The 10,240-nt window shown below is 45.3% G+C and overlaps 3 protein-coding genes across 3 annotated transcripts in view; all 3 read left to right on the top strand.

The window, feature by feature from the left end:
* Nucleotides 1–234: 234 nt before the first annotated feature.
* MELLADRAFT_114309 (uncharacterized protein) lies at nucleotides 235–2,089 on the top strand (the record flags this gene model as incomplete). Its single annotated transcript, XM_007419185.1, has 4 exons — nucleotides 235–258; nucleotides 304–325; nucleotides 368–783; nucleotides 2,009–2,089. The coding sequence occupies 4 exons, from the start codon at nucleotides 235–237 to the stop codon at nucleotides 2,087–2,089; spliced, it is 543 nt and encodes a 180-aa protein (XP_007419247.1).
* Nucleotides 2,090–5,311: 3,222 nt separating this feature from the next.
* Nucleotides 5,312–5,929, top strand: MELLADRAFT_41244 (uncharacterized protein; the record flags this gene model as incomplete). Its single annotated transcript, XM_007419186.1, has 1 exon — nucleotides 5,312–5,929. A coding segment is annotated over one exon (618 nt), but the record flags the coding sequence as incomplete, so codon positions are not given.
* A 3,168-nt stretch (nucleotides 5,930–9,097) lies between these two features.
* MELLADRAFT_76180 (uncharacterized protein) overlaps nucleotides 9,098–10,240 on the top strand; it is a gene marked incomplete at both ends in the record, with an annotated part of 2,013 nt that continues 870 nt past the window's right edge. The window contains 5 exons of the mRNA XM_007419187.1: nucleotides 9,098–9,366; nucleotides 9,459–9,530; nucleotides 9,645–9,899; nucleotides 9,978–10,049; nucleotides 10,114–10,218. Coding sequence (XP_007419249.1) covers nucleotides 9,331–9,366; nucleotides 9,459–9,530; nucleotides 9,645–9,899; nucleotides 9,978–10,049; nucleotides 10,114–10,218 — 540 coding nt within the window. The remainder of the gene's footprint in view (nucleotides 9,367–9,458; nucleotides 9,531–9,644; nucleotides 9,900–9,977; nucleotides 10,050–10,113; nucleotides 10,219–10,240) is intronic.

Raw genomic sequence — 10,240 nt, 5'->3', positions numbered from 1 at the left:
TAGGTCCGCAAGGTGATGATTCCGATGACAGCGAAGAGGGATTGGTTGCTGGCATCCATGATGATAGTGACGGAGAACTTACTGACGGTCATGACCATAGTAAGTTTTTGTTTCATCTAACTCTCTTTTTTTGTTCGTTTCGTCTTACGTCTTATCTAACTGAAATTAATCGTTGCACACATCCAACGCTCATTCCAGGCCATCCTACAACCAACGATAGTGCGCTTGAGGCTGATGTTAATGACGGCAATGAACATAGTAAGTTCTCATATTATGTTTTCACTTATGTTTTCACTTGTTTAGATTGCTTCATCTCGTATTCTTGGTTGGTATTTGTCTAACTTAAATCTCTTTTTGGACATTCCAGGGCATCCTGAGAACGACGATGGCCATTCAAGTGCACAACTGGAACCAAACACAGTCCTGAAATCTCCCAACGAGGCTCATATCACCCCAGAGGTTCCAATCAACAACGAGCTAAACAATCACTATCGTGATTTCATCAACGACAGATTCAGTTCCCCACCACCGACCCCAGACGACCCAAATGACGGTTTCCCAGCCAACCGATCAGCACCTAACCGTATTCCTACCCCTTCTGAATCTACCTCTGCGGTTCGTCAAGCTCACAAGAAACCGACTAAGAAGCGTGTTTCCAGAGTACCTCTGACGGCTGAAGAGCGTGCTCTCGACGATTCCGACCACAATGATTCAAATGAAGATGAACCAAACCATCCTGTGGCTCCTCGCTGTATGACTGCCCCTTCTCAAGCGACCGCCTCGGTTCGCCAAACTCACAAGAAACCAACTAAGAAGCTTGTTTCACGAGTGCCTCTGACTGCCGAGGAACGTGCTCTCGACGATTCCGAAGACGACCCTCTTGCCAATGAAGAAGAACCAGCCACGCGGGCAGGGACTAAACGCGGAGGACCTCGCTCAACCCTCTCGCGCCGTGGGTTAGACCCCCTTCCTTCAATCGACCCGTCTCACGTTCAAAGCAAAGAACATAAACACGCCCTCGCCACCGCGATCCAACAAGGCAATGAGGCAAGGCTTGAAATGATTTCCAAAGGAAATGAACTGTATCAACAAGTCGAATCTACCCGAATCAAAGCGGAACTTGATGCGCGAGCTTCAGACCTCAGCTGGGCGAAAGAAAAGTATTTTCTTGACCGTCAAGAGCAGCGTGAGGCCGAAGCACGAAGATTGTCACAAGAAGCCCTAAAGGAACGACAAGGATTTTGTGAAAGATTAATGAAAGAAGGGAAGTCCCCGCAGGAGCTTGAAGCTTACCTCGCGCTGGTATATCCAGCGCAAGAATGGGTGTAAGTGTTGCCTCCCAATCGATTTATTTTTTACCAAAGATATTTTATTCTGACAACGCTGACAACATGTGACCCTTCTTATGTAGGTAAATCAATCCAGTTCCGTTCTCGCTTTAGTCATTTCCTCTTCCTTATGTTCAGCGTTTCTTTTATGTTTGTCTTATGATCATTTCCTCTTCCTTATGTTCCAGCGTTTCTTTTATGTTTGTCTTATGATATTTGTACGCTTTCCAAATAGGAAACCTTGTCTCAGTTTGATTGTTATGACTTGTTCACTTGTTTTCTCTTCTTGTCTCAGTTTTAGTTTGGTTGTGGTCTTCATTGACTTGTCCACTTGTTTTCTCTTTTTTTTTTGGATCGGGTTTCTTTTAATTCCTTGTTTCTTTTAATTTCTTTGTCTTTTATTTCTATTCTTTTTTGGATCGGGTTTCTTTTTGTCTTTTAGTTTGTTTGTCTTCTTCATGTGTACACTTTCCAGTTGGCTGGTGGCGTCTGCAATGAAAGAGGAAGCAACATTTTCTGTTAAGAACCGAAGTGGTTCGCAGCTGCTTCTTAGCGTTCATGAACAACAGTAGTGCAATCAGTCATGACATTAGTCGCTGAAAAAAGCTACTATGCTTGATCGACACTCAATGAGATGAGATGACAGTTGGCGCGTTTATGATCATTAAAATGCACACCAGCCTGAATCAAGCAATAAGATTTTCTACGTATGGTCAATTGCACAAAATGGAACATCCATGAAAGCGAATTTTACCAATTAAGAACTACTAAGAAGACAAACCCCATCTGAAATGGCACAAAAAGAGCAGAACAACCAAAGTAACTGAACCAAAACAGATCGAGCTCAAGAATACATAAGTAAAAATAAAAGTCACCAATTTAAACTGGAGCGAGAGAAAGAATACATAAGTAAAAAATAGTAACCAAACCAAAAAGGAGCGAGAGAAAGAATATAAGTAAAGGTCAAGAAACAATTGGTAGGCCGCCGCTCATCCAGTTGTAAGCAACTGCATGGTCTCGAACCATTTCGCGCTTTGCCCGGCCTTTCTCCAGTTCAGCAGCATCTGCGGCTTCTCCAGCTCGCAAGTGTCCGGCTTCACCTCGTTCGGGTAAAAGCATGTCATCATCCTCTTCATGCCACGCATTTCCAAGGTCCGCCAGCATATTGTGTAAGATGACACAAGCCCGGATCCACCTGAGAATGTGGGCATAAAGACAAACCCGAAAAAGAATAGAGACTTCAGAGAGGAACAGCGATTCCTAGGTTTCGTTTGGAATGGAGCAAAGCACACTGTGAGGCTGCCGAAAGATAAACTACATCAGAGGAGGACACAGATAAAAGAATTCTTAATAGAAGGGAAGGACTGGAGACTCTCACAGGTCGATAATTTTGTAGGGCGATTGGTACACACGGTGTACATTGTGCCGCATATGGCACCTTACCTGAGTTCACTCTATAGGTGGAAGAAAGAATGGAGGAATGAACATGCAAGCCGTAAAAACCCCGCGGATGTGGTGGAAGATCTCAAGGAATGGGACGCTTGCCTTACTTCCTTCGACGAGTGTACGATCGCGCCCAACCCGACTCCGGAAGAGGTGGGTTGGGTAGGTGATGCGGCCTCAGCCTATGGGTGAGTGGTGCACTTGCATGAAAGGCGGAATTGCCTCAGTTCACTGACTTCGCTTGGACATGTTTATTCGGGCTCACCGCGGATGACCATCACTCGTGTGTGGGTACACAGAATAGGAGTGCTAATAGGCCGACATTGGGCCTGCTTCAAATTTGTGCCTGATTGGGAAACGAATGGATGGCGCGTTTATGATCATTAAAATGCACACCAGCCTGAATTAAGCAATAAGATTTTCTACGTATGGTTAATTGCACAAAATGGAACATCCATGAAAGCGAATTTTACCAATCAAGAACTACTAAGAAGACAAACCCCATCTGAAATGGCACAAAAAGAGCAGAACAACCAAAGTAACTGAACCAAAACAGATCGAGATCAAGAATACATAAGTAAAAATAAAAGTCACCAATTTAAACTGGAGCGAGAGAAAGAATACATAAGTAAAAAATAGTAACCAAACCAAAAAGGAGCGAGAGAAAGAATATAAGTAAAGGTCAAGAAACAATTGGTAGGCCGCCGCTCATCCAGTTGTAAGCGACTGCATGGTCTTGAACCATTTCGCGCTTTGCCCGGCCTTTCTCCAGTTCAGCAGCATCTGCGGCTTCTCCAGCTCGCAAGCGTCCGGCTTCACCTCATTCGGGTAAAAGCATGTCATCATCCTCTTCATGCCACGCATTTCCAAGGTCCGCCAGCATATTGTGTAAGATGACACAAGCCCGGATCCACCTGAGAATGTGGAACATATCACTTCTATCGTTCAACGCCAATCGTAGTCCTTGAAGCGAAGCCCATCGGGACTTCAAGATTCCGATGCAGTGTTCATTTCGGACCCGGGCCTTTGCCACACACCAGTTGAACTCTTTGTTCCTCTCGACCTCGGCCGCCTGCCCTTTATAGGATGGGACCACAGTTTCTGACGGAGTGTAGGCTGAGTCGGCAATGATGTATTGTTCTGAACAAGACATAATCATCAGCCAAAATGACCTTGGGTCTGTGAAATCCTTTGAAAACGTACCATTTGAAAAGAATTTATTGGGACGCTTCGCAATCTCAGTCTTAGAATAGACTGTGCTGTCACAACACGAGCCTGGCCAACCAGCGTAGGCATAAGTAATGTGCCTGTCGCAATCACAGACAATCTGGACATTGATCGAATATCGATGCTTCCTGTCGAAAAAGACCTCGCCATCGCGACCAGGGCGTTGAAAAAGCGGAATAGTTGTTCCGTCCACAAAACCGACACAGCCCGCGAAGCCATCTCGCGCTAGCACATTGGAGATCGCAATTCGTCTGTCGGAATTAGGCCAAGTGAGGTAGTGAGCGCCGACGTCTAGAATAGCGGTAATGACACGGCGAGTACAGTTGATGACAGACCCTCTTCCAACCTTGTAGTTCCTGGCAAATCTCCCTACTGAAGCGCCGTTACCATTACTCCCAAGGCGTTCAAGTGTAATTGCTAGCTGTTTTTTGACCGGAGGCTGTTGATGGTTTCCCCCAGAGATGAAAACATCGTGTGATTGAATCATGAGAAGTAGGGCATTGAACCCTTCTGGAGTGGTTCGCATGGCCTGCCGGAAGTCAGTTCGGCGAGCTCGTAACATATCGCGTAAGTCGAAGGTCAATTGGAAAGGGACCCGGAGCCAATCTTGAAGATAACGTCTGGAGATGACGTGTGCGAGAAGCTCGCCCCACTCTTGTTCAGGATCGAAAACGGCATTGTACAAGTTGGCCATTACACGATCATTTCGGTAGATTAGTTTGCCTTCGGTTGGGTTTTGAAGATTGTGACCTTGGCCAGGCATGCGTATATCGGCCTCGAAGTGGGCCATGACACATAGGTTACTCAGGTCACGGATCACTGAAACTCGATTGGAGACGCGAGGCATTGAGAAAGAAAGTTGATGGTAAGTGAGGGAACCAAGAAAAAGTTGATATCTGGTGAGGGAACGTAGGAATCAAGTTGGATGAAGGGGATGTACCAGAATCTCGTTTTTGGCATGAACCACCCACGATACCCCTTTTTTTTCCAAAAAACCAAAAAAAAACCTCGAGAAGACAAAAAAAAAATGTTGGATCAAAGAAAACAGTTGACCATGGCGCTTTGTGATACGTTGTACCTGAAAATGGTCAGCTCTAAAAACTTAAAATAGAGGTGTTTGCGAGTCTGCGATCAAGGATTTTAAGGACTGTCAGCCCTTAAAATCCTTGATCGCCAACCTGCGTGCAGGGTGTTCGCAAAACCCTTCTTGAACCGCCTTATTTGCACCACTGATCGCAAAGGTGACCAAAGAAAGATCATTTACTCATCTAGTGGGAGGCACAACTTCAGTGACAAAGAATATCTTTCTATGAGTCACCACTCTTCTAGACGTTCAAAAAATCTCAGATGTGATGATAGTCATTGACCAAGAAACCTTTATGCGACCGATCTGCGCTGGAAATGCATCATGTATCTTAAAGACTCAAGATCCTATCAAAGTCATTACAGCTTGTTGTGCAAGTTTTGAACCAATCACTAGTATATCAGAAGGAGAAGTCGAAGTGGAGAAACTAGAAAGTATCGAATCTGGAAAAATCGTATTGCAATGGAAATCCAAATCCCTAACAAAATCTGAAAGACCTGAATTACGTTCAGCAAACCGAATCGTATCCGGAGGAAGAGGAGCAAAGAACAAAGAAAACTTGGACAAGATTTTGATTCCATTATCCAATAAATTAACTTCAGCAATTGGAGCATCTAGAGCAGCACTAGATAGTGGATTTGCTGATAATTCTTCAAAAGTTGGTCAGCCTGGTAGAGTCGTCTCTCCTGAACTTTATATTGCTGTAGGCATCAGTGGTGCTATTCAACATTTGGCTGGCATGAAGGATAGTAAAACTCTTGTGGAGATTAATAAGGATCCAGAGGCTCCTATCTTTCAAGTGGCTGATGTAGGCTTAGTAGCAGATCTTTTTGATGCGAGTCCGTGAGTTTTTCTTCACAATCATAAGCAATGTTTGTATACTCAAGATCTATACTGATCTTCGGTGTTTGGGTTTAGTTTAGTGAGTTGAGAAAGAAGATCTAAGTAGAGTCAGGTTATGCATGTAAGATGTGATTTATCCTTCCGAACATCAACTCATGAAGTTGTACTAAGATCTTAAATTTGCATAAACCTTTTTATTGCATTTCCATCTTGTTCCGTTCTTTGTTGAATTTTATTTTATTTCAAATCGAGCTTAGTTACTTATTGTATCATTGTATCATATTTGAGTGTCCCTTTTAGATCAGAGTTGGTTTTGTGGACATGTAAGGTGACCCTTTACATGCTTCTCTCAACGCAGACTTCGGTCACAACAGTCTCTTTTCTTAGTTCTTGTTGATCTATAGTGAGAATTCAATTTGATTCATTATAGAAAATACAAAGGCTCTTGGTACACCACATCACAGGTCTGTGTGACCCGCATTTGTTACTCCCATCATTCATTCTTGACATCCACTTCTCTTCGGAGAGAGTGGGGCATGCGTGTTGATTTCTTAAACCGGAATAAACACACGGTGGGGGTTTTTCACGCATCTGGGGTGCATGAAACTGCTTTGTCTCTATCACATAGGGTGATAAGCAATTAGGTAAGACTTGCCTAGCGCCAGAAGGCGCTAGGTGAGGTTTACCAGCGGTGGGTGAAACCCTGGGCCTCTTAGGACCCTTGGCGAGGCGCTCCGCAAGGTTCGAAACCGTACGTGAGGCTCGCCGAGGGGACCGTCAGACGTCTGACGGTCAGAGGCGCGATAGAGAGAGGGGGAGGGAGCTTCTATCAACCGGGCGGGAGGAAGTTTTGCGAAAAACCGGGAGTTTGAAAAAGAGAGATGCCCCTCGGGAAGAGCTAAGGGTGAATAGCAAGGGAGTGCGAGGCAGAAGCTTCTACGGAGAGGCGTAGAGACAGGATCTTGTGAGAAGCAAGAATCAGACGAGCCGGAAGGTGGGTGCGAGGAGACGACGAAAAGGTTCTTCTTAGGAGTAACCTTCAAGGCACAAAACATGGTTGCGTGCTCTTCAGCTCGTGCGTCAGGTACGCTTCTCAGCAAAGGCACACCGGCCACTGACGGGTGGCTGATAGCCGGTAGGTGGCCTGGGGCTGTCACCCTTAGTCTCCTGCTGCGTGGACCGAGGTTATTCCTCGTCCCTCGTCAAAACCAACCATCAAGGTTTAGAGAACAGGCCACTCATCAGGGGATGAAAGGTGTGTATCATGATGACTGTAAACGCAGTTACAAAAGTGGGATTGAATCAAAGGGTCCATCGAGACAAAGATGGATGAGACATATCGCGGTATCAGTTCGACTGAGAATGGTCCCAGTGGTGAGGATGTGAGCTGTGGACTTACCAGCACACCTATCCGGACCTTTGGAGCTGGTGGGATGATCGAGAATGGGTGAAGACGATGCGCAAAACGGACGTTTGCGACGGTTTCAGCCAAAAGCGTTGTTTCGATTTTGCCAAAAACGTCGTTTTGAGGTTTTGGGAACGGCTGAGTTGCTGACGGCTCAGCCCGTTTTGGTTGGTGTACAGACGTTGGACAATAAAGTCGTGGCACCCGCTAGGACCCAGGAATGCGCCTACAGAGGTATCTGATGAAACCTGTTTTTCAGTTTTTGGGCTCTACACAACACACCACTCCTTGTCTCAAGGTCCAGAGCACTTCAAAAGATGCGCATGGACTAGGGCTATCAAATGAGCCTACTCCCAGCCTCTCAACTCCCCTCACTTTCGCGCAAAATCGATTGGCGCAATTTTTTTTCGTGCCTCCAAGGCCTGATTCCGACGTTCGATTTTAAGGCTCTTTTTGACCGTTACATCCCATTATCTCAGGAAGTATTGGTGCTATGAGGTTGAACGCTAGCTTAAACGAAAGCCTTCAATGTCACGCACATTTTGCACTACTGTAGGTGCTGTGAATGTGTCGTTTAGTGCCCTAAAAACCCGCCAACAATACGTCGGAATTTACATCAGATACCTCTGTAGGCGCATTCCTGGGTCCTCACCCGCTGGCACACGTCTGGGAGAAGGTGTACACGGGATGGGGTGTACAGCGCTGTACACGATGTATAGTGATCACGTGATTTTCCGTGAATCTGAAACCAAAATTCCTCGCGGAAAATCAATTTATTCTTGTAGTGACTTCAAGGGTTTAGCGCAGGAAGTGAAAGTAAATTGTACCCTAGCTACTGAGTACAAGACCTCTCACACCATCCTCTCCAGTTTATGTGCAGCGCGCACGATTTGCTTTTGGTTTTTTGATTTTGAAGCTTTTTGGTGGCGGAATCGTGTTGTTTGTGATTTTGTTGTTCGATCACGCCTTTTCATGAAACAACACCATGTGAAATTATCTGAAGTCGTAGAATTTTGCACACTTGACTTTGCTCTCCGATCCTGATATTTCCAACCTGGTCAAGATACTCAATTTCTCAAAAAATCAAAAGAGGAGCGTATGAAATTTCGAGAATCAGTATTGTGTGAAACAGCTTGATGCATCAGAGTCGCATCGCCTTTGAATGTTCATCGCAGGCGTGGGTCTGAAACTGCAATGCGAGAGCGTCTTGTTTGAAGATATCTACACGGGAAACTCTTTTGTGCCTTCTGTGCCCCTGTTCGCTTTGAAATCAGGACGGACAAGAAAGGCATCGAAGACCAGATTGGCCCAAAATGGCATCTCCTTCGTTCGCTCAAAGCTTTCAGCAAATCAAACATAGAATATCAAGCTAACCTATTGCAATGCCCGTGCAATGTATTATTGCGTACCACATTTACTGGCTCGTTCATAGTGAGCAAAGGGACATCGGAGAATCGACACCGCGCGTCCCCGATGCAAGCAGCGGCACCGCCATTGACGGCTGGAAGTGAAGCCTGCTTTTCTCCGTGGGATATACAGTCAATTCAGAGCTTGTCGCAAATTCCCCGCCAATTTGCTGGAGTTTTGCGGGCAACTTTGGTCAAGCTTTTGTACAAAATTGACCGTATAGGGTTGATGCTTTGAGAGGATGATCGCGGGCCAAATTGTTTGGTTTCGGTCTTAATAAAATTGTAGAACTCATCAATGAGTCATAGTAAATGAGACTTGAGCGATATGACGTCATTGTTCGGCTTTGGCAATCGACCAAAGCCGGTGGTCATGACGCAAAACCGGTTTGAGAGTTGAGATTCAAGAAAGGAAATTATTGATAAAGAACATTACAAAAGACTTCACCTTTCTTCCCCTTTCAAAGCCAATCAGCCGACTACTTATTTCCATCCTTACTCTCCATCGTCTTCATCTCAGTCCTCACACACTTTTACTTACCTCACCTCAATTCAAACCACCCAATACTTCCTTAACTTCTTATCTCAAACATCATGCCTACAAACACTTCAGACAAAGCTGGGGATATGGTTGGATCTTTCACTTTATCTCGTGTTGACCCCACAGAGACACCTATCAAGAATTATTAACATCGCTTTGATGTTCTACTTTACGTCTATAGGCCAACAATGTATCGAAAGATGCTCAAAAGAAAGCAGGTCAAGCTAGTGACCAGGCCCAAGAATCTGGAAAAGTACGTTAGATTGATTATTGATAGAGATCACCCAATCTCCTTTCTCTTCTAACTTCCAAACCTTTCGGGCCGAAATTGAATTCTTCCTACTTGAACTTTCGTACCAAACTATAGGACCTTTACAACCGGGCCGCTTCTTTAGCTTCTGACGCGGTTGATGCAGCAAAGGAAACTGCTGGTGTCGCTCAGAAGAAAGGACAGGAAGCTACTGACTCCGGTTCAAGTACAGTCGACAAAGCCAAAAACGAAGCCAGTTCTGCAAAGGACAAAGCGGGCGACCAAGCCAACTCAGCCAAAGACAAAGCAAGTGATCAGGCTGCCTCAGCAAAAGAGACCGCTGAGAGCAACGTTTCCTCAGCGAAAGACAAGGTGAGCGACAAGCTTAACGGATCGTCATGTGTATGATGTCTACTTTGAGTTGCATTTGACTGAGGCTCTCTGCAATAGACCCAAGAGCTTACCGATGAAGCCAAATCTAAAGCTGGTGACGCAGCAGACACCGCAAAGGCACACGGAAATGTAAGTTCTCATTTTCTGCTGTGTTCTATGCATGCGACTCATTTTGCTACTTGATATTTTTCAGAGCCTAATCGAGCAGGCTACAGCTCTAGCATCGAATACAATTCAATACGTCAAAGAGACTGCCGGTCTTGCGCAAACTAAGGCGGCCGAAACGAAAGACAAGGCAGTATCGGAGGCAGACAACGCGA

The sequence above is a fragment of the Melampsora larici-populina genome, assembly GCF_000204055.1.
Source record: "Melampsora larici-populina 98AG31 unplaced genomic scaffold MELLAscaffold_140, whole genome shotgun sequence".
NCBI lineage: Eukaryota > Fungi > Basidiomycota > Pucciniomycetes > Pucciniales > Melampsoraceae > Melampsora > Melampsora laricis-populina.
This window is presented reverse-complemented; position numbering and strand designations above follow the sequence as displayed.